The sequence below is a fragment of the Sebastes umbrosus genome, chromosome 2 (assembly GCF_015220745.1).
Source record: "Sebastes umbrosus isolate fSebUmb1 chromosome 2, fSebUmb1.pri, whole genome shotgun sequence".
Taxonomy (NCBI): Eukaryota; Metazoa; Chordata; class Actinopteri; order Perciformes; family Sebastidae; genus Sebastes; species Sebastes umbrosus.
In genome coordinates, this window is record NC_051270.1 from 9,813,756 (window position 1) to 9,839,268 (window position 25,513).

At 37.8% G+C, this 25,513-nt stretch overlaps 1 protein-coding gene across 1 annotated transcript; it reads right to left on the bottom strand.

Moving 5' to 3' along the window:
• Positions 1 to 104: 104 nt before the first annotated feature.
• pepd (peptidase D) lies at positions 105 to 19,896 on the bottom strand. Its single transcript, XM_037748688.1, has 15 exons — positions 19,816 to 19,896; positions 16,112 to 16,295; positions 15,414 to 15,541; positions 13,877 to 13,940; positions 11,205 to 11,252; positions 10,559 to 10,620; positions 8,909 to 8,953; positions 7,854 to 7,929; positions 6,429 to 6,475; positions 5,342 to 5,410; positions 4,629 to 4,706; positions 4,264 to 4,412; positions 3,464 to 3,648; positions 1,750 to 1,941; positions 105 to 626 (listed from the first exon to the last, which is right to left on the bottom strand). The coding sequence occupies exons 1-15, from the start codon at positions 19,833 to 19,835 to the stop codon at positions 483 to 485; spliced, it is 1,491 nt and encodes a 496-aa protein (XP_037604616.1). The 5' UTR covers positions 19,836 to 19,896; the 3' UTR covers positions 105 to 482.
• Between the last annotated feature and the right edge of the window lie 5,617 nt (positions 19,897 to 25,513).

A 25,513-nucleotide genomic window follows, 5' to 3' on the forward strand; every position in this document is an offset into this window, starting at 1 on the left:
CTCTGGTTCATGGAAAGTTTGTGGTCCAATGTACCGATTTGTATGAAAGAATTATCTTAATATATTGAAAGAATACTTTTACAAAATAACGAGTCTGCACACAGTTGCAAATCAAAATGTTTATTGAAATGAATTTTCAAGCCTTTTTTGTGAATCAATGTTTACAAAGAGGAAGATATAAGAATACAAAATTATTAAAAAAATGAAATGTCTTTTTCCAGGAGGCACAGAAATGAACAGTTTAATGTATTAAAGTTTGTCCCTTAAAGTGACTGATAACATTTGTCACAATTTCCAAAAACATTGTGTAAGCTTTATAAAAGATAGAGTTTATTGAGGGTTTATAGAAGATGTTGATTGTGTATCTGTTGTATAAGTGAGAAATGAGAGAGTAATACCTTTAGAGATTGTATTAATCTTTGCTGTTTATCTGCAGTAATGAATGACATCGCAGTGTACAGCTCTTTATTGTGAGACATCATTCAGCGTTTCGCACTGCTGACGACAGGGCTGAAGGCTTTTGCAGAGTCGGCCATGAAAGCCTCAATCTCCTCCACGGTGCGAGGGACGCAGGTCAGCAGCTCGATACCATCAGCTGTCACGGCAATGTCATCTTCAATGCGAACCTGCACACAGTAGTGACACAGTAGTCGGTCAAACAGAATCAATGGAGGAGACGTTCAAACTCGGGTCAATGCAAACATGTAAACTCCTATAACAATTCATATGTTGAATATGAGCTGGATCAGTCACTGACAAATCTGTATTCACATTGAAGTTTTTAACCTAACATTTTCCAATTTACCATTTAGTTGAATGAACCACTATAGGAATATACAACTTTTTCCTTTTTCCTAATATTGATCACCATTCTTGTATCATTTATGATAATTTGCAAACTTAGTGGCTGAGATCAGACACAGTACGTATAACAGGGCAAGATACATTAATGGCTAGACAAAGACACAGTTTATCTAAACTACTTATTTAAAAGTGAAAAAGAGAAGTTATTACCCAAACTGTCTCTGTTAAATGTCTAACAGATCTTGCAGCACTACTGTACTAGGCTCAGGAGATCTCAGGAATTAAGTTGGTTATTGAAGACTTCATGAACTTCAATTAAATAACATTCATCATCATCATATGGCTCTGACATCAAATTAAATTCATATCGGTGACCTTCATGATACTTTTCAGTTCACAGAGGTTTTTAATGAAGAACTGTAAAACAGTCTGGTTCCATAACTACTTTAGGATTGATCGAATTTCCTGATTTTGTCAGGTCTGAAATATACCTAAATATTTCCATGATATTCCAACACTTCCCTCCCCCCCTAGATCCTGCAGTGTGACTCACACCTACAAATACATGTCTAAAGATGGTTAAAGTGAGACAAGGAAAAATACACTGTATAGAGTGATAAAACAGAGAGATTGCTAAACCTTCATTTCGATGCTGTAATACATTTTAGTCTTGACATTACTTGTCATGTCCACGCTTAAAGTGACTTAACTCCATCTTTACAGCTTTTAACATCACAGTTGTACAAAAAAACATGTAAGAATAGCAATGTCGTCATTCTGTGGACCAAGTATCAAGTGTTGCCCTGCGAGCTCTCGGTGAGTTCATTTCAGTATTAGTGGGCTTTGTAGCATAAATCCTGTAGATAGCATGATTCATTGCTATTAACCCTCCTGTGAATCCACTCCAACAAACACAACTAAATAAAACTGTGCAAGCAGACTGACCCCTCCAAAGCCGCGGAAGCGAGCCAGCACTTGGTTGTTGATGAAGCAGCTCTGGGCAGGGTTGGCCAGGGCCTCGTCCAGCAGGTGGTTGATGAAGTAGATGCCGGGCTCCACGGTGAGGACCATCTTCTCCCGCACCAGACGGCCCATCCGAAGACTCTTCAGTCCAGGCTCGTTAATGCGCTCCACCCCCTGGATAACAGTACAGTTTGTTAAAACCGCAGCTTCACAGTTTAAGACTCTGTATTAATGTTTTTTTGATAATAGTATTGAGTTAGTATTCTTTTATTTTGGATGAATTATAACACTGCTACAAGAAAAATGTTTCAAGTGTTAAATATTTTTTGTGAATCAGTTCTTCAAACCATAAAATATTAGTTTCTCTAGCAGCTTACAATAAAGAATTTCATTTGACTGAGTATTTAAGTCCACTGCTCAAAACTTTTCTACCCAGATACTAAGAAAGAAAGTTCTGGTTCACTGTGATTAGAGATGAATGATGTCAGTTCAATAAGCCATCTCCTGTAGGTCTGACTGTCTTAATGAAAGTTTGTCATGTGTCCACAGACTGACTGAGCACTCTATTCATATACAGCGTCAGAGTACACAGTCCTGCTTCACAGCGTACTTCACACACTTAAACCTTCTGTTGCTGAACACTCAGCAGTTCCCCTGTAGCTTCTGCATTCAGTTTTCAGAAGTGCATAGCTGTACAAAATCCTCCACCACAACCCTCAAATTGTCTGTGTTCAGACAACATTTTAACTTCCCCTCTCTCCTGCCCTCATCCTGAACTTGTTCCTGCAGCTTGGCCTCTTTTCTCTCAATTCTGCAACGAGGGTCTCTCCATTATTGATGACACATCAATATTGGAGGAACAGGAATGTTTTTTTCTTCTGTCTGGAGACTTTGACTGTTACAACACTAACCGGTTTGTTGTTTTGTGGGCAATCTCAGAATTTAAAGGGATGGTTTGAGTGTTTTGAAGTGGGGTTATATGAGGCATTGTCAGTGTATTTACCTGCAGTAGATGACGGTCGGCAAGCCCCCAGTTTGCAGAAGCAGACAGGATTTACTGCACAAAACCAAAACAATGCACTGCTGTGGACGGGGCCAGTAGCAAAACGTTTATTAGCCACCGAAAAGAAAGACCCAGGATCAATATCAGTTTATGTGTACGTTATATTTAGAATATTTTCGCAGGTTATCCTTGCCGTCACACAGCCCTTTCCGACGGGGAACTGAAGCCGTTGTATCCATCTACGCCCTCGCCAAAGCCACCACACACCATTAAAAAAAACTGCAATTTTACCTTTCTACTGTGTTCTGTGAGGTAAAATTACTGTTTTTTTCAATGGAGTCTGGTTGCTTTGGCGAGAGTATAGATAACGGCTTCAATTCCCCTTCGGAAACATAGACTGTATAGCTGTCTCACGGCAAGGTAAACTGACAAAAATGTTCTGAATATAGCGTACACTTAAACTTATATTGATTTTTTTAGGTGAGCCTTTCTTTTAGGTGGCTAAAATAGATTTTGCTGCTGGTCAGGTCCACAGCAGTACATTGCTTTAGTTCCATGCGGTATGTCTTCTTCTCCAAACTAGGGGCAAGCTGACCGTCATCTACTTTAGGTAACACACTGACTATGGATAAGTACCTCACACAACCCCACTTCAAAACACCTAAACTATCACTTTAAGTCTTTTGTTCTCACCTCAGGGTATCCGCCCACATCGTGCACATCAATGCCCAGCAGGTGTCCCAGGCCGTGGGGCATGAAGACGGAGCCCATGTGGATCTTCAACATATCCTCCACGCTGCCATTGAGGATGCCGATCTTCACAAGCTCCTCCAGTTGAACCCGGTCAGCCATGCGGTGCATGTCAGTCCACTTCACACCTTCAACACAAGCAGCTTTGTTAACGAAGAACAGAAGTTTCTTTGACCTGAACTTTAAATACACCTCACCATGCTTACAAAAATTATGATTAAATCAATAAATGTCATATATATATGATTCACGGCATCAATCCCTGTGCAGCCTATAATGTAATTTATTTATACCGTTATGAAACGATGCAAGGCGGGTGTTGACAAGTCAGTAAAACAGGACAATAACTTGGGATATCAAATATTTAAATTGTACAGATATCTACTAAAAATTAAGCTGGTTCCAGACCTCTAAATTACCACCCTTGTACCCCATTTGTTCAACAATTCATGTATAAAAAAAGTTTTTTTTTTCCAGTTTTGTCCAATCATATGACTCAGTAGCTCCACCATTTCCATTAGCCTACTTTTGCAATCAGTGTCAACCAAAAATAAAATAAAATAAAATGATTATAATAATTTTATTCAAAAACCACCTTCAAAAAACTAAGTTACAAAGTTTTCTAAGACTTAAACCTTTAATCTCATGCTGGTGATAAAGGGCAGAAGAATTTGAATTATGATTCACTCTTTACATGTCAGTAATATTTGATCAGTAGTTTAAAACGACCAAAAGAGGATAACCTGGTTTGATGGCAGCCATGACATCTCGGGAGGCTTTGAGGACGGCCTCATAGATGGCCCTCTGGTCCGGAGTGAACTTGCCGTTGGCTGGAAAGGAGCAGGTGATGTCTGAGGAGTAGCAGTAGTACTCTCCGCCCATGTCGAACAGACTGTGGGGGACAAAACATCACAACTGATTCAGTCAAATTTATTTTCAGAGTGCTTTGGGTTTGTGTCCAAAGTGTTTTTGAGTTGTTTACAGTGCAGCAAACACGCATGTGGGGTGCAACGGCTCCCCCTTTAGGAGAATCTGTCGAGCTTGTGAGTGAGTCTCTAGCTCAGTTTCAGAAGGTGCATGCATCTAAAAACTGCTGAAAGCTACTCACCACATGTCTCCATCCGTAATGGTCTTCTCATTCGGAGCACCAGCATGACCGTAGTGGAGAACGGAGGAATTATGGCCCCTGTTGTTAAACAATAACACAGTATGTGAACTGAAAATACAGAAAGAGAAAAAACTACACTACAAGGTGGTAATCACATTGAATGTGACTCCTATAAAGCTACCATGAAAACAAATTAAAATCAGATAATGTATTGCAATACAGCATCAAAGGAATTCCAATCTTTCAGCGTTTCATCAATTTCATTTTACCTTGTAAACAAAAAAAAACAGACACAGCACCTCTTTAAAGAATCCCTGTGATGATAAGGTCCTTGTTTTTCAAGCTCTTAATTTAAACAGGAAATAGCTTGTATCCACTAACCACTAATCGCCAGGAAGAATTCATTACACATGGCCTTTAATACAAAAGGCCAAAGCATGATTAGCAACAGCGTCTCAATATTCTTCATTAATAATGGTGCAGCTAACCGACAGTAACCTTGCAACAAAGACGAAGTTGATGTACGGTTTTAGCAGGCATTGTGTGGTTTGGTCATTACGACTCCTGGGATACTGCCGGGTTACGGAGTTCAACTCCCTCGGCATCCTAAACTCTGCTTTGTTTACATGACATTTAAATGTATCGTTAGAGAAGCATAATTTCAGCTTCAGTGAGAAATGAAACAGGTGTAAATTTAATTGACAACGCCTTACGTTCCACAGATACAGGTGTACGAGGTGTGGCGCATCCCTCCCTTGGTGTAGCAGTAATGCTGGAAGAGGCTGCAAAGAAAAAAAAAGAAAACAGGTCTTCAGAGAAAAACCCCCAGTGAGAAAAAGGAAACTAAATCATTTCAGCACAGCAGAGATCACAGCAAACAGTAATTCGCTGAAGGACTTTCACTGCCCTCTTCCTGACTCCATGCATTTTTAGGATTCATACAGCATTCGTTCTTTAATCATCACACGTTCGAGCACATCAAACACTTCTATGGATCTGGACAGCATCGCAAAGTTGTGTAACATGACCAGTGCACGGTTACTGGTGCTTCTTACATAGCAAAGGCAAATGAAGGTGACTGACAGCTGCCCTGATGCCACATTATTTATATATATAAAAAAAATATCTTACAAAAATATACAAACAAAATTGTATCAAATTATCATTATTAATAATCATTTCATTTTTTATTTCATTTTTTTAATGTTTTGTTTTGAATTGTGCATTTTTTTTCTAATGCATCTCTTTAAAACCAATAATATTTTATCACAATTTTTTTTTTAAAAAAAACAATACAGCAAAATATCTTACTAAAACATCCAAATAAACAAAACTGTATTAAATTACCATTTAAATGGAGAAAATATTTTTTTTGTGTTTTGCTCCAATCTTGACTTGAAGTCAAGTTACATTATTATTATTATTATTATTATTATTATTATTATTATTATTATTATTATTATCTGTATAGCACATTTAAAAACAACCGCAGTTGAGCAAAGTGCAGTCCAACAGGCAAAAAAATACAAATTAATACAAAGCAAACAACAATAAGAACAGAGGAAAACAATTAACATAATGTGCATATAGTAATAGTAAAAGCATTGCAGCACAACAGAAGATGAAGTCACAGTGTCAACCTCAACTCCATCAAATGCCAAGGAGAAGAGGTGGGTCTTATTATAAATGAAGATAAAATAAAATAAGGGTTGCATTAATCCCCACATATTCTTTAGACATAACCGTAGATATAAAAGAGTAGACAGACAGAGGATCCATTGATAAAATCGCACAACTTACCTCTCCATTTCATATTCTTTCTGTCCAGGTTTGACATTCTTCATGATCTACAGAGAAACAGAGGGATTATGATGATGATTTAGATAAAACCGTTACTGACTCTTTTGAAATTGATCTCAATGTTCACCTATATGCATAAAGCACCGAAGCCTCATAATTGTGTACCTGTCTGACTGGTGGCTCAAAACGCTTGACCCCCTGTGCATGTCACACTTGAAGTTCCTCTCTGACATGACATATAAGACGTTGTAATATAGATTCATTGATTAGTTTGTTGTTCACTCACAGTTTAAACAAAGAGTATAGAAGCAAAGAGACAAAACTCCTGTGTTTTTTTGACAACAGCCGCTGACGCAATTTTGGACGCTTATTATATTTATAATATTTTATTGTTCAACACAGGCCATTTCGGTAGAATATTACAATGGAATAGAGATAATTTAGTTTTGGCACTTTGTAGGTGGACGTTTAACTGGCGTCCGGTAGACGCTTTCAGTCCAAAATGGCAGAAGCGAAGCTTTGCTGCTCGATGTTGATGTTGCGATAGAACGAACAATTGACTTTCACTTCTTGGCAATACACTTTTCTTTAGTTTATATGCAAAATAGCAATCACAAGTAGGTGAAAATATGTTTATACTGAACTGCTGTATTACTTAATGAGCTTTTCTTGTATGTTTCTCTTTTTTTCTCCTTTGTTTATGTGATGCTTTTGGGTGTCCCCATTTTTAATCCAACACCACAATGAACTGAATGAATTGTGCATTATTCCCTCAAGCATAGTGTACAAGATTTACGGAAAGTAAAGAGTTAAAAAGTCAATGGGAGTCCCCTTAAGCACTTGTTGATTTGGGAGAACATTTTCTGTTTTTACTGCACACCTACAGCGAAGGTTACACCTGAAAATCTGCCAGGGAGGGTGGCTAAAGGTACAAACATACCTCTGAAAACGTCTAATGATCACACACTCGTAACAACGGGGGAACAACAGCAGGAAAACAATATTGAACGCTCACGGTGAGCGACTTCATAGGACAGATAACATTGAGAGGTTAGCTGCTCCTCGAACCCCTGGAGAGGTTATTCATGGTGTTAAAGTGAAATCCAGTGTAGAAGTAAAATATTGCTTTAATGTTACAGCTTATTGGTCAAAGGCTATCTCTGTTAACTGCCGGCCTCCGAGCTACTGGATGAAGTTAAAATCGATTGCACTTAAACAGTTTACAGCCTTAGAGGGTCCTGAATCTTGAATCCTTCGGGGCGAGCTTTAAACTCAATAAGCTGCTTGATACTTCCATACTTTGCGGCGTTTAATTTCATGCTCTGAACGTTTTCTTTTCTTTCTGTTCCTTTCTTTTATTGTTTGAAAATTTAAAAACATTTGAGCACCCTCGCAGATGCTCTGTCTATCCGAGAAGGATCTTACCATTTTGTGGGCTTCGCTGGAAATCCTGTTGGTGTAGCGCATGACCTCCAGCTCCATATCAGTCTTAATCAGACGGCTGTAGACGCAGACAGAGAGAAGAAGTGAGAGAGCAGCTCTCTCATTCTGATCAATACACTGCCAGTTTATTGAATGCACAGCCGAAGAGTATACCCAATTCAAGTTTCGCACTGAACTAAAGGAAGAAATAGAGACTTTTTTTTTCAAATATACACTGCTAACACAGTAACTGATGTAGAGAACAAATGTCTAGCAGCTGGTCCTCCATTGTATATAAATGAGACCTGTCGTTTCTTTCAATTCCAGAAGAAATCTCTCTATCTACAGTTGCAGGGCTGCTGAAAATGTTTCAAACCACAATAAAATGTAATACAGTCTTTGATTTAAATCCAAGCTGTAAGACTATATTAGAACCAAAGCCTTCTTGCATGGTGATTTCACCATTTCTCATTCACTGCAGTTGTTAGGAAAGCAGGAGCTGCACCCTGGGTGGCTTGATACAGGAATATTAAGGATTTCTACAATAATGGAACCAAATAAATAACACAAGGCAGTGGTAACCAATAGTAACACTAATGAAAGTTAGAAAAAAAAATAGCCCATTATAAAGAGAGCCATGTGGGCTCTGCGGAGTAGAGGGGGCAGAGGGGTTCAATCAAGTCTTTCTCCCCAGGAGGTGTGCCTGAAAAGCATTCCTCCTTATTTCAGAAAATGTCAATTCATCTGGAGGGTGCAAACTCTAATGCCAAGGACAACCAGGCAAGCACGAAGTCCATTACATCTGTGCGGACTGGCTTCTCACTCTGCGAGGGAAAAAAAAAAAAAAAAAACAAGCCGAAGAAAAGCTCCTGTTTCTGATTGCAGACACACAATTACCTGACTGGGCAGCTGTAACTGCTGACGTTTGTCAGTTAAAAGTGGCAAAAAGTGTCTGAAGAAATGTTAAGGTAATTCAGGAAGAGGGGACAGTTCAGTCTTTATTCTCATCTTGAGTGGGCTTTCTGAATAATATTATAGAACACATTTTAATTACTTACCATTCCACAATGACTGGGTGCAAAAGGGTGTTGTTCACTTGGAAGCTGATAAAAAAAAGGAACAACAACACTATAAACATGAATGAAGCTTTGGCCAAAGTTCAATAAGGAAGGTCTCTTCCCCCACATTCTGCCTTTATTCCTCTATCAGTGAATGTCTGCTATGTCCTGCTGTTCTATTTTTCTCCATCACTTCCTCTTTCCCACGCTGTCAAAATCCCTACATTCACAATTTCGACACCACCATACTTGACCAATGATCTCTTTGGCCGTGTTCCTCAAGCCAATCAGTTCCCAATTGCTTTTCTTTAAATATCAACATGTCAATATCATGTCCGAGGAGACTCAACTATACACTGTATATAAAGATGGACGACATGACAGCTCCCAAAAAGTGAAGCCAAAACATCTGGATCGCCCCCTGGTGGCCGGCTGTAGTATAGGTCATAAATCCCACCTCCTCCATGTTAGTGGATGGGACATGGGTCAAACTAAAAAGTAAAAGTACTCGTCAAATAATTTTTTTCAAAAGATGGTTTCTGTCATTTTAGGTAGTTCTTATCATGCTGATGTGTGTTCAAGTGTTCATTTTTCTGATAAGTTTGGTTTTAATGAGTTATTTGATGCTATAAAAAAAGGGTGAGACGTCATGATTGACAGCTGTGATTGAAAGCTGTTCTGAGTGAAGAAGTCGCAGCCGGAGGCTCGGGAATTGTACGAGAGGAGATGTGACTTAAACTTTCCATAACAGTCACAAGTCTGTGTAATAGAACGTGTGTCAATTTGATCATAAATGTAGTTCTAGAGATATTATGGTTAGTTGTTGTGTCTTTCTAGCAAAACAGCTACCGTGGTGCTAACGTAGCAGCTAGGTGGCTCACGCTATCAAGCTGCGGCCGTGCTCGGCTCGTGATTGGCTGGGACAGATTTGTGGGCGGAACCTCGATACCGCGGCTCCATGCCTCCCGATCACTACTGCACAGACTCTGGCTCCAATTAAGGTCAAAATCTCAAGATGGCAGCTCCTGTATGCGGGATATTTTGGCTTCACTTTTGTACAGCGGGAGGAAGTGGAGAAGCGTCATCCATCTTTATATAGAGTCTATAGACTCAACTGAATTTTTCCATCAACCACCTACTGGCTTTACTCCACCACCACCACCACCACCAGCAGTGCCCAGGCTGTAGAGCGATCCTGTCCTATCTGCTATCTTCATATGGGCCTACGCTTAACCAAGGTGCTTCACATTGATGGAGTCTAAATCAGCAAAACTTCAATTATTATTTGTATACACTTGCAAATGCAATTTGATGCAAATGGATAAACAGTATTAGCTTTGAAAAAAGTACACAGGACTTCTTTTTCAAAGCAGTTAGGGTGAGAGTGTAGAACAGACAAAATTGAGTCACGTGTGGAGTTAAAAAAAACAACACAGACCAGTGCAAACACAACAGTAACATTGCCATTAATTGATAACTAACAAGCAAAAGCAAGATTGTTTTGCTTAATTTAATCATATTTAGAATTAGGTTAATAAGCAACAATCAGTATGCATGAGAGTGTGTTGTATCCTTGGTTATAAAAAAAACCAAAACAATAACCTCCCCAAACAAATTATGTTGATGCAAAGTGGCGCCAATTAAACATACCGACTAATTCCTTCAAAGGAGGCTTCACGGCAGATGCTCCCACTATCTGTATTCTGACCTCGCTGCATGGAAACAAACAAACAAACACAAAACAAGTGAAATCACCACCAAGTGCATTCAAATGTCAATACAGCACATTAAAGTGGTTCATATCCAGGCTGATGATCCGTTCTACGATGACTGATGGGCAATCTTTTGAGAGCTGTAGAACTGGTGAAAGGAGTTTACATTTATTCTCACACTGCACTTTTTTTTAGCCTTTGATCAATATTATATTTTCTGTCAATGCTTACACACGAACACCCTCTGGGAGCGAGGGGCTATATTTCTGGGGTAGCCAGCAGATATCTGGGCAAAGACTTCCTTTTCCGTGCGCTGCTCATTGTTTACAGTCCGATTAGCAAACTTGAGATGCGAGACTGGAGTTGGATTTGAGAGACGATGTGTACGACCGGATTGTTTCATAAGTAGCCAATTTACTAATTGGCAAGCTAATCTTAAACCAATAAAGAGCTAAATCATCGTCAAACGATAACTGGTGGGTTCAGGAGGAGAGGCAGATTTGACTATATATCAGTATCTGTATAGGAATGAGTGATGCATTGTTCTAATGACACCCTACAATACAGAGAAACCAACAGCATACCAGCGTTAGGAGCACTGCTGGACTCAGGTTGGACAGGACATCAACGATCTGCAAGGAAGCAGACAGGCGTTAATTAGAAGGCTGAGACACACAGTACAGCAGCAGAGACAACAAGCACCAGTTTCCTTCTGCTCTCAGTCTGCAGAATAAAGGTCAGTCTGGCAGCACAGCGAATGACAAACCTCAAGCGACTTTATAACTCCTCTGCCAGCAGAATAAATGTCAGATAACAGATCCCTGACTCAGTGCTCAGAGACACTGGTGATATTTGAGCATTGTTATTATTATCATTATTATTATTAATAATACCACTAAAACTGACTTCCTATAACATTCACTGCAGAAAAAGCCATCCCTAACAGATACAATCTAAATTGCAGCTTCATTTTGAGACATTGCAATATAAGTTTTGAATGCCACTGTGAGGATATCATTCTCAGTTAAACAGTGATCCAATGAGTCAATGATTAGCTACAACAATAACTTCAACCTGTAAAAAAAGAGGTTGACCCAGCTATTTAATCAGTTATAAATCAGACTTTTTTCCTGCCATTTGTTTCTGAAAATATCTTCTTAGGAGACATTTGAGTTTTAAATGCATTTCATGTGTCATTAGGATTTGTTCATGTGTGCAGTAGTTGTAAACCACTTGAGTAAAATATGCTTCTCAGTCAAGTTACAGCTGCAGTTGGTAACTTTGAGCAAATATGATAAGTTAGTTAGTTTGACAGTAGTGCATGAGACAGATAATCTGTGAAAAAAATCATGTTCCTCTGTGTCCTCCAAGTGCTGCTAATGGCATCTGCAAGATTTCTACGTGTCCGAAGGAAAACAACCAATCTGAGCCGAGCAGTCTCTATGAGAAATCTCAAATTTTACAGCTAAACAGTACACTACAAGATGTTTCTGAAAACATTCGAGGTGAGAAATAGGCATTACAGTAACAGAATCTTGATTCATATTTGATCAGCACTGTCTAGTTTGAGCGAGCAGTGATTGACAGCTGTGTAGAGACAGCTCGGCTGTGATTGGTTGTTTTCCTTCGGGTGCGTAGAAATCTTGCAGATGCCCAGGAGGACACAGAGGAACATTATTTTTTTTCACTGACTATCTGTCTCATGCACAACTGTCAGGATATAGTGACCGTTTTTTTTAAAATAGCTTATTGTCATAATTGCTCGAAGTTACCAACTGCAGCTTAAAGCCAGACAGAAGAACTTTACTGAAATACATCAAAAACCAATGTAAACACTCCTGGGTTTCTTTAATTATAGAGCTTACCTGAAGGTGAGCAAGATAGGTTTGAGAAGGCAAATGTGACTCATTACACATACTTCACATTTTCTTAAAATATCATCACAGATCCAAAAATATGGATATCGAGAAAACTCTGCACACAATAAATCATGAAGGTAAACACCAGCCGGATACTTAAAAAAGGATGAAAAACACATTATTCACATTTTTCTCCACAAACTGATGCATTCAACAACCTTAAGGGGAACTGTTTGCATGCTAAGCAGGGCAGCGCTGATAAAAGAGTGTGTGTGTAACCACAATGCCTTCCATGTGTAAGTGTTTGAAAAATAGAAAACTGCTCAAATATTCATGAGCTGGTTCTGATAAAAAAGAAATATTGTTCTCTTTTAGGTCCTTCTGTAGCCGGCATTGCCAACTGAATGCTGAACACCAGCAACTGATTTCTTTGTCCAACTAGATGACAGTGTTAGTTAAACAAAGGCAGTTATAATATGATTTGATGTGTTTTAATAATATACGGCAGTATTGAGCTGCTATTGCTTCATGGAAGAATTGGCTATTGATTCGAGTGATAATTAGAATATCTTAACCTGTGACTAATTAGGAAATCTAACACCTCGGGCAGGTGCGGAGATGTAAAAATACCTGGAATAACGTCAGCAGGATGAGTCACCAAAAGGCCACGGTGTAAATATAGGAAAAAATTTAAAATTGTATGTGATCATTTCATACACAAACTTCGAAGTGATTTGTCGGCCAGTGAAAGCTGATATATTATAGACGGATTATATCATTTTGATTTGTCAACATGCACACAACCCAAAATAGCTCTGGAGCTGTCAACCCTGCAATATAGCTCCTCTGGGAATCTGCTGTCAACACTAATATACAGTACATGACCGGTTTCCCAAACTCTAAAAATAGGCAATTATAGACAGTCTGAACAGGAATGTATTTTTTTAGACTGGATTAAATGAAGAGAATGGAGCTGCAGGCTAAATAAAATTCAAAATAAAAGTCCCCAGAGAACCGTCTGCACACTGGTGAATTGTTCTACCAAATTAATAATCACTATGATGCTCCATGTGCTCTGTGTGAGCCCAACTACTGTCCACATTTTCTCAGCCCCATAGCCATTAATGCCATGAACTGCATGCTATGTACTAAAAATGTAGGCAATGACACCTTCTACTATACAAACTGAATATTGGTCCTACTATCTGGCGCCACTGATATCTTTGCCACGAGGTTCAAATAAAAGAATGATGACTTTCACCTTTAAAACCGTCTACGAAGGCACTAAAGTCCTTCGCTGTGACTTCATGGCTGAACATCAAGGTTCAGTTACTGCACAGAAAAAAAGGTCACACACGCTACGTTGTAAAGGTTAGCACCAACACAGGCAGACTTACATCACAGGTGTATTGCACCTCATCAACAGCATACTTCCCCTTGAAGTGCTCTTTAGGAAAGATCCTGTCAACAGATGCAAAAAGACAAAACTAGTAAAGAAAAGTACAGTCAACAAACACAAAGACTTTACACTCATCAGGTATTTTGGGAAGTCAATCTAAAAGCATAACAGACGGGCTATGTTACAGTTTGGGCAGACACTGGCAGCACTTAAGTATTCAGGACAAAGATCAAACGGGAGAAAGCAAAACTAATGAAGAACCCAGCACTCTCAAGTGCTGATGAAATAACTCCTGAGTGAAAAGGATTTTTTTATCCATGTCAGATGACAAGAGAGATGCTTTGAGGTTTACAGATCAGGGAAGAGCAAACATATGACATGGTCAAGAGTCTGCAGGTTATTTCCAGATCATTATGTCCAGTGGTTCAATATCTTACACACACAAACACTTGGGAGTCTGCAACACTGTGTGCACCATTTCTTTTAATCCACAACCTGAACTCATGAAACTAGCCTAGCGCAGGGGGTTGTCATACACCGTTTGTAGCTATAACTATGAAAAGTAATGCCCTCGTATATATCCCATGAAATCAATTTGTATGCAATCGTGAAGCAGGAAGTATAAAGAGTGACAAACACCACGTAGGGAGGAGGTCAAGGTGGATGGGTAGGTCAAAAACACTGGATTTTCGCCCAGTAGAGCGGTGTTCGTATCCCGTTTGAAACCAGAAGTCAACGTTCAATTGTCACGTTACTTCCGTATTTAAGTTACGCGACTTCCGTAGTTATTCTAACCCAAACCACAATCTTTTCCAAAGATTATCTAAGTAGTTTTTATTGCATAAACCTAACTAAGTTGATCTTTTCCTAAACCTAAGTCGTTTTGTTAACTAAATCTAACTAAGTAGTTTCCTGTGAAGTCGGAAGTTTATTTTGATAAGACTGTATGCATGTAACGAGCTGAAATTGACATGTGTTGCTGGACATCGTAGGACAACGCACGAAAAATGAGGAATAACTTTTGGTAAGATATGATATGAACCGTTGTATGAAGATACATTTCCAAGTGCAGCAATCAGCGGGTTGTCAGGTTTTCAAAGAAAGCAAAATGTGTTAAATCGTCTCGTTCATCTGCACGTTCATGTCATATTAAAAGTTTTATATTTCACCATTTGCAAGAAGATTAATAATTTTCATAACAAACAATAAATAATTATTCCAATTTGGGATCAATAAAGCACATCTATCTATCTATCTATCTATCTATCTATCTGCAGCAGGCTTTGGCATCAGTACAGTAAAACATGTCTGAGGTGGTTTGGGTGATGACAAAAATCGAAGTCTTCAATGTTGCTTGGTGGCATTTACAATAAATGAAATAAATATGATCGCTTATATAAAAACATGTTTATACTGGGTGTAAAAGATGTAACTGTGTAGCACATGACTTTGTCAACCCGTTCCTGAAGTTACAACTCACGGCCATGACAATTGTTGGCAATGTACAGCGCCCTTTGAAGATTAGTGTGACTCACTCTCCCATCCAAGTGGCATAGATTTCAGGCAGTTTGGGAACAAAAAGGATGGATTTCCCAGAGTCCACATCAATGGCTCCATAACAGTCAGCCTCGGTTACTCCAAAAGCCCAGTGGAAGAACGACTCCTGCAGAATTGAATGAATCAGCCAGAGCATTAGTGAGGGAGATTATAATAGTCAGCTAAAGGAGAAAGTTACTTCCGGTCAGATTATTAGAAAAGAAAAAATAAGATATTGTCCTTATACCGGTTCACAGAGCTCAGCAACAAAACAAACTTGGAATGTGCCCTTTGATTTTTGTTCAAAACCAATTATAGTCACAAGCTTAGATGGGAGTGTTAGGGACAGAAAAATTAGATCATGAACACAAGTGATTTCTCTGCAGAGTGGCTGCTGGCCTACATCTTTTTGACAGAGTGAGGAGATTAACAATGCCAGAGAAGCTAAGAACTGGACTTCACTTCGGGTAAAAGCCAGGTGAGGTCTTTGTGGCACCTCAACACAATAGCTTTAGGGGATTTGGCACAACCAACTGAGAGGAGACTGACACAGGACAAGCCAGAGGGATTTAAACTCACTGCTGGCTTTGGGGATGATGGATAGATGGATGGATGGATGAATAAATGCAACACCGACATTGCCCCCATCTCGGCCTCGGTTTTTCACTAATCCCAGAGTCGACTAAAGACTACCTACCTGTCTGAAAAGGAGGTCTGTGTCTGTGCAAAACCTCTGCTTCTGCTCCCCTCCCTGCAGCACCACCACTGACTGCGGCACCACTCCGTCTTTGTCTTTCAGCCCGATGCACAGTCGCCGACGGTTCTCTGCAAACAGAGCAGCAGACACCCTCAGGGTGTCATTACCCAGCCAGAAGACAGATCTGAAAGAACATGGAGACAGAAGACAGAGACACTGAGTTGAGACACTGACTCTCTCTCGGTCAATATTAAGATTGCCCTGTCATTAATCTAACAAGCCTAAAATAACACAGTTCTTGATTGAACTTATTCTCTGATAGCGTAGTGCTGATATTAATTCCATTTCAATAATTCAAGTGTTTGATCACTCTCTCTCTCTTTGATATTGATCGTCAAAGCTTTGATTGGGCTGTGTATTGGCAAGAATCCGGCGATACAATACGTATCATGATACATGGGGTAACAATTCACTATATTGGGTTATATTGCAATACTGTAAGCAAGGCAATATATTGTGAATATTTCAGATACAATTTTAGTGAAATTGTCACAGTATAAAGACATATCACCATAGGTATAAAAAAGTAAAAGAGTAAAAAAAGTCAATATGTGAAATGGATACTATGGAGACTAATATCATTACACATAAATACAATTGGAGTCATAGGATCCACAAGAGTCTCAGCTTTCCAGTCATACCCAATTTATGCAATTCAAAGACCCCAGTATGCAGAAATATTCAACAACACCATTTTAGTATAGGTGAAAATAACACATTATACTGCATTCAAAAAACTGCATGGTTTTTGACCAAAACTGCATGTGATCATCATAAAGTGGGCATGTCTGTAAAGGGGAGACTCGTGGGTACCCATAGAACCCATTTTCATTCACATATCTTGAGGTCAGAGGTCAAGGGACCCCTTTGAAAATGGTCATGCCAGTTTTTCCTTGCCAAAATATAGCGTAACTTTGGAGCGTTGTTTAGCCTCCTTCGCGACTTGCAATGGATTCCTTACGTTTTCTAGTTTCATATAATGTCAGTGAAGCTCTAAAACTGAGCCCGCTACAATCTTTGAAAGACAAAATAGGGGCCGGGTCCTCTAGTGGGCTGTCGGATTTTTAAGGTTAATTAAAAATCAGTACAGCGTTTTGGAGAATCAATACATAATATCGCGGTACTCATGTGTATCAATATTTTCTTACACCCCTAGCTTTAATAGCAAATTCAGGAAAAACCTCTCCTGAGCAAGGAGAGGGGACCCATTATGTTTTTAGTTCTCTCTGGAGGTAATCCTCAGGATTTGATCAGTACATTTCAGCCTGAAGAGGTGGGTGAACCGCAGCCCAGACAGCCTTCAGAAAGAGTTAAGATATAGATATGGACAGAATAGACATACTTGTAACCGATAGGTCTCGGTTATAAATCTCGGTCTCTGGCCATGGCTTTTCTGATAAGATAGCAAACACGACATATCTGATTGAGCCTGGACTCTACCAAAGGTTAATCCACAACCTCATAGTATTTTATGGCTGAAGGATTTCTGTATCGTTCGCTGCTGGCGGACTATACAGGTGTAACTGTGTATCTGTGAGGACAGATCAGCCCCAGTGAGGTGGTAAATGATGTTTTTATTGAAGTAGTAGACACAATCATGTACTACACTGCAATCCGAATACAATGCAAGGCAATAGCCCAGGGATAAATATATATATATATATATATATATACACCTCGTGAAATGTATTATAAACAGGTATTTAGGATTGTGCCATTGGGGTATGCATAATTTCCTTAGGAAGAGTTTCTGGTGTTGTAATGGATTACATAATGTCATAAAGTGTGCCTGATGTTTGTTCCAACCTCTGGCAGAGATCACATTATGACTGCTGATTGCTGACAACTTTATGATTACCACAGCAGATTCCTGTGCGGTCTTGACTGTCTGCCCGGGTTGTGTCACGATCACAAGAAAATTAAGATTGTTCTATTGAGGTCACTAGATAATTATTTCATGATTGCAACATAATTCAACAACAGTTAGTCTATGTTCACAAAACACAAGTATACTGTTGGCTTTGCATACGCTTGCAATTCATTGCTCTCATTAAGCACAGGTTTGGCAGATACTGTATGTGTGTAAGCTGCTATATAAACGTTCACCTACAATACTGTAAAATAAAATATAAAAAACGCATGCAATTCTGATTAATTTTCTGTAGATCTCTTAATTGTAGTTACATCCTCAATTAGTCCATTAACCTCTAGATTATTTTGCTAAATAGATACTGCACTTTTCAAACACAAAACAACTGTATCACACACAGATGCAACGGGAATGCATTAACTACAGTGAAGAAACAGTATGCAACATTATTACTTAAGAAAATATTGACATGCTTGAGTATGACAATATGTTTTTTCATACTGTAGCTATCAATTCTCAAATGCATTGTATCGACTTTTAATTAATATTTGTAGCAGACAGTGGGTCATTACACCAAAAGAAGTGCAGTGACGTTGGATGTTAAAGGGACTGTGATAAATTGTGTTAAAAAAAAATAAAAATTATTCCGCAAATGGTGGTGTGTTATTTATACTATGTCAGTTAGATTAAAATATAAATAAATAAATAAAAATAGCAATATATCGCCTTGTGCAATATATCGCAATATAGTGAATCGTTACCCCTGTATCAGGATATATATCGTATCGCCACATTCTTGCCAATACACAGCCTTATTATTACTTCTGTCAGACACACACACAAGTTATAAATACATAAATAAGGATAGTGGTGCAGTTTTTGCTAATATATTCATAAGTTGGTAATTCACCAGTAATTTAGCCTAATGGTTCACAAGTTGGGGTTAATTTGCAAACATAAATCTGAGGGGAAATATTGGATAATTCACCTCTTCAGTCCTCTAAAAATCCTTTTAAATAAAACATGGGGTCACAAGCCAAAAAGGTTGGAAACTAAGTGCATTTAATATAGAAAATAAATAAAGTAATAATAATAAATAAATTATTAAAGTAATAATAATAAATAAATAATAAATAAATGAAGTAATAATAATAAATAAATAATAAATAAATGAAGTAATAATAATAAATAAAGTAATAATAATAAAAAATAAATAAAGTAATAATAATAAATACATAATAAATAAATGAAGTAATAATAATAAATAAAGTAATAATAATAAAAATAAATAAAGTAATAATAATAAAGTTTCAAAGCAACTAAACATGCTTAGGTCAGATTTAAATAATACAAAGTTGAAAGTAAGCAACATTTCTGAGCAGTTAAACTGTTTACTGAACGCATACTAAAGTGTTCTTCTAGCTCCAGTTTTTAGTTTACGACACTGTGAAAGTTTAATTCTTTAAGATTTAAAGTGCTTCCAGATGTCAGCCTGTTATGAAGAGATAAACAAGTCTTTCTTTTGCAGAGCATGTTAATTATGCAACATAATCGCCTCTTAAATATCATATTACTGCAGAAAGTTCACAACATACTAAAGTGACGCAGGTTGACAGAGACAGTAGTAGTAGCTGCACAGCAGCTTTATTATCAGACGAGCTCAGCAGAGTAATATCTCATGTTGCAGGTGGACTGACAGTAAAAGCTAACACGACTCTATTAACTATATGATGCAAAATAAATACATGTTATAGTCAGAAATCAGAGGACTCACTGTGATGCTGCTGCAGCCATGTTGCTGTGCTGGTCCAGACTGTCACATGCTGCTGACAGGAGTCACGTGACTACAGCGCTGGCTCTAATCAGCTGATGTGGCATAGTGCTGCGTTCAAGTCTATAGGAAATACCAGCTTCAACAGTGAATTGATATTAAGAGGCTATTGTGATGTTTTTTTTTTCCAACTTCGACTGTCGTTTGCACAAGTACTGCACACAGTAAGAGAAAACACCATCAAATAAATTAAAAACTGTAAAATAAGACGCTAAGAAGCTAACAATGCAGGCACATGTAGGCTGTTACTGATGAAAATTCTGGTGAAAATCCTTCACCCCCTGAAGGTGACATTATTGCAAGTAGTTGTCTAGATATAGATATAAAATATAAAATAAAAAATATTATTCTCTTTATTTGATATGTGCAACTTAATTTGAGATGAGCCCGTTTTCTTTTAATTTATGTAATATATATATATATATTTATTATTATTATTTTGTTATTCATTTATTTATTATTTTTTATAACTTGTTCCTTGACCAGTTTAACTTTATTTGTATTCACTTTGTATGTTATCTTTGATATATGTTGTTGCCTATGCTTAACCTGAAGTTGTTTTTCTTACTGTTATAATTGACAGTGCCTTGTTGTGTGTATATTTTTGATAACGAATAAAAATAAAAAAATATTAAAAAAAAAGGTATAAAACTTTCCAACTTCGACTGTCGTTTACTAATGAAGATTCTGGTGAAAATCCTTCACCCCCTGAATGTCACATCATTGTAAGTTGTTGTCTAGATAAAGATATAAAACTGATAAATTATTCTCTTTATTTGATATTTACAAATTAATTTGAGATGAGCCCTGTTTCTTTTATTTTATGGGATATATATATTTATAATGTTTTCTTTGAAAAAATAAACAACATATGTCCTGAGTTCATCCCCGATCCTCAGAAAATACCATACTTATGTGGGGAGAAAAATCAATGTGCAATATTAGCTGCAAAATATGTTGACTGTTGCCATACAATAAGAGGTACTACAAGCTTCGGACATGTTTCTGATTAACTACATCTGTAAAAGAATGTTTATTTAAAATGTATTTGGTATATTGTGATTGTGATTATTTTGTGATTATTTCTTGTGAAATGTAATTATTCATTAATATGTAATTTCACTTTGGCAATAATGTAATCTGAACATTCATGCCAATAAAGCTTATTTTAATTTACATTTTTTTTTTTAAATTGTTTTTAATATTCATTTATTTATTTTTTATTTTTTATTACCTGTTCCTTGACCAGTTTAACTTTATTTGTATTCACTTTGTATGTTATCTCTGATATATGTTGTTGCCCATGCTCAACCTAAAGTAGTTTTCTTACTGTTATAATTGACAGTGCCTTGTTGTGTGTATATTTTTGATAACAAATAAAAATAAAATATTTCTTTTTAAAAAAAGGTGAAAAACTGATGGTATTTCCGCCCTCACAACATACAATACAATACTGTACAATAAAATATCCTACAATACAATAGGGAGCAGCATGTAGGCCTACACAAACAAGTGCACAGAATAATACAGAAGCCACATGCAATATGTTCATGGCTTTTGCAACATTATTACATTTTTGAGTAGGCTGCTCTATTAGTTTTTCTATTTTATGGCTACGATTGCAAGTATGTAGTTAAGTTCACTGGGGGCAACAATGCTTCAGCATGTAAACGTCGTTGCTATGAGGTGTTAATAAGATAAATGTAGCCAAAACAACCATATAGAATGTTTTGTTGTTGTTCTTGTTGTTATTTTTTATATAAAAGGGCTGTAATATACATAATTATGCAGACATCTTCCAGCTCTAAGCTCCCTGTTTATTTCAAGCTACATCTGCAGTTATACATTACATTATTTTTCTAATTCAAAAGAGGAATAGCATAATTAAGACATGTGACCTTGTAGAGTCACACAGGAGATCTGCTTTCGGTTCTGTTTTTTTTTTTCATGTGCTGAGGAAGTGAAATTATCCATGGTCATCATGAATATAAATGAGCTCACACTAATACAATTAGAACATGTTCTATAATCTACAGGGAACACACAATGTGTTTATGCATTCGCATGCTAGGCGCCGGACGCTATTAATTAATTATTTATTCATACTTTTTTTTGTTCTGGTGCTTAAACAGTGAGATTACCAACAAGAAAGCTGGCTTTATAGCCAGTGTAACACTGTTTACAAGGTAGAACTGGAATAAGAAATTAGTCATTTTCAATCAATCAAGTGCCCAGGGGTTAGGAAACTCATTAAACACATAAAGGCAGACGTCAAATCAGCTATGAAACATCAGACGACATAATCTGTTTTTTCCAGTCAGTAGCGACTGTTCTGAATAACATTTGGCTATTAAATGCCCCTTAAACTTCAAGTAAATACTTTCAGTTATATACATTTCCATTCCAGCCAATAGAGCAGAGAAACTCAGAAGATCCTGTCCATATTAAAATGTTAATATTCTGAAAACAAAGTGAGATGTGAGACCTTCAGGGGCACACGTCAAAATCTTACAGTACATCTTGTACAGTATACTGTCTCCTTTGATTTGATTCAGCAATGGTGCTTTTACAGTAAAAACAGTAGGGGGAGATGCAACTCTCTTTTGTCACAATGCAGGGAGAGTTAGAGAAATAATTAATTATTATGAGTGACTGCAGATACATGATGCAGGTACCTTTAAAAACAGTGTCATAAAAGAGCATCCAGCACAGATGACAGACTGTCAGGAGGGTTACACGCTTACAGAGAAACATGAGCAGATTTCTCTGGGATGACAGGCAGATGCATATAGTAACAAGACATTTTGACAGCTACAGTACCTTTTTTTTCTGTAGAAATAAAGTTTTTAATAAACACTATAATCTACTAATCCAGGTAGATGGAAGTTATCTTAAATATTTATTTTAAATTTAAAGCTAAGGCTGGTTATCTTCAAAAACGTTTTTTGTTATATTTTTTGAAATTCTCATTACATCCCGACGGCAATCAATAAATCAAATGCTCTGACAGGAAAGAAAAGAAATCTATCTGTGGCTGTCGCAGGACTGTAATAAACCCGTCCAATCCATGGATGTATAAAGAGAACTGGATACAGCGTTGTAGGATGGCTCCAGTTCGTTCTTGTGAAAGTTGCTCAGTGGCGCATGAAGACAAAATGGCTCGACTGCCGAGTGACAAAATAACCCGGATCTTCCGCATCCATTGGGCCCATAAACAAAGCGCACTAGTGTTTTCTTTAACCCCGCCTCCCAGCCCTTGGTCCAGCCTCGGTCTGGACCGTTCATTCACATGAACGGAGGAGGGGAAATAACTCTGGATTAGTGCATTTTACAACTTTTAGGACCTAATGATTTAAATAAGGGCTATTCAAGTGTTCGTACTGGGAAGTTAATTTACCTAAAAAAAAAAAAATCTGCTGAGTTTCAGACTTCTCTTTCCCAACATAAGTCTATGGGAAAAAGTCTTGTTAGGCCCAATGGCATCACATGACCGACCCGGAAGTCGTAATCCCACTGTTTGGCCACTACGAAAATTTGCTCAAAGCCAGGTGCTCTTCCTGGGGGATTGCTCTGATCGGATTGGATGAATGAAATGATTCGATGAATGAACCGATTGGATGGGCTGCCTGCCTGTCTACCTGCACGCACTCTGCCTGTGCACTCATTGCGCATCACCGGAGTCTTCCACAAGCTGCTAGCTTGACAGCTGTGAGTGTTAACAATAGCCATGTTTGTTGTTTACATGCATAATGATAATCATGGGGGGGTGGCTTTGGAGGGAGGCCTGAAGGCACGAGCTGTCAGTGTTGCCGACTTGCCAACCTTCTTGCTACATTTAGCAACATTTTGGAGCTAATGCTGCTTTCATTGAATAAGAGCTGGCAACACTGGGCTGCATTTTTCAGTTTGATAATTTTTACGTACTATTGCTAGTTTCTCAAGATTACCAACCCTAGCTTTAATTGAGCTGGATATGGACCTTCTGGCCTAGAAGATAGCAAAGTACTCAACAATAATAAGACTATAAAGTATTTGCAAATTTCATTTGTCCCCGTCTTTCAAGGGTGCACTCGTTATTTGGACTCAATATTTTGCTGAAAAATGAACACTGAAGACTTATTTAGATTTCCAGATATTATTAATAAGACTCCTAACCTTTCCATCACCCTTTCTGCCAGCGTGGTTTCAGTTAAATGAGGCCATTGCTCTCTATAAGTTTTGTCTAATTTGAACTAGAGGCAGTTTTTCCCAGTACTCATTATATTCATGTGCATATATTGGACACTTTTGAAAAGGCCAAAGTACAATCCAATTACAGTCATCCCTGTTTTTCTTGCAAAACACAGTAAACTTCCAGAAAAGTAAAATTAGTTCACAGACAAATCAATGGCTTGATTCACACTCCTCCGCCGCAAGAATATATCCTAACGTTACACACTCGTAACTTTGTTGTTCTCCCCCAGTGGCCCCCTGGCAGAGAGAAAGTGTTTCTGCTGGGAGTACAAAGGAAGACTCTGGGACACCAGGCGTCAAGCCACCACTGTCACTGTAGACTGGGTGCCAATTCCCCTGCATCCGAAATGTTATCTCTGGTGCCAGCTGTAAATTGTGGTGATACAGTTGTACTGCTCGGCTTTGAACTCTTTACTTTTCTCCTTGCGGGCGTTGGACATTTGCAATGGAAGGAGGAGCGTCCTCAAAGACACTAGGACTTTCAGGACAAAAAACAAACCAAAATGAATACACATGCAGACCAGCAAGAAAGTAGCTGCATACACTAGCATAACATTTCTGGTGAAAGACATTTAAAAAAGTGTTTTTACAGGAAATACTTTAAGCAGTGATGGCTTGCAGTGATGTAATGTAACTAAGTACATTTACACAAGTACTATACTTAAGTACAATTTGTATTTGTACTTTACTTGAGTATTTCACATCTCAGAGGGATGCACTACATGTATCTGCCAATTTTAGTTACTTTACAGATTTATATTTTGTATTAATAATATGAATCAATTAATACTTTATGATATTTTATTGTAGATTAAGCCTCCCTCCAGTTAAGTATTTAAAGGTTGCCACCACACCATAACCAGTTGTAATATTAATGTGATACGTACAGTAATGCATCAATAATTATAATCTAATACATAATATATATATACTTTTGATACTTTAAGTATATTTTGATTCTAATACTTTTGTATTTTTAATCAAGTAAGACTTTGAATGCAGGACGTGTGCATATATTCATTCATCCTTCTTGCCTATAACTATTTCTAAAGAATAAATTGTTCTTAGTCAACATTCTCCATCAAATAAAGCCTGAAAAATGATTTGCAATTAGCATTTATTCCATAGAGAAATGAGACATGTTACTGTTTATTCCAGTGAATACAGAGGCAAAATATTGGTAATGCTTTCATGTTGCCGACTGAAAGGAGAGTAATACTGGAACACAATAGCAGGTGGTACAGCAGTTTTCACCACTTATGTGAAGACTGAGACACACAGTGTATCTAGCTGTATGGATCAGCATATGCATGGAAAAGAAAAGTGTGGATTATCATGCAGGAGTGATTTGGCGAGGTACTGTGAACATTTTTTATACTTTTGATCCATTTCAGTGCCTTTTCACTTC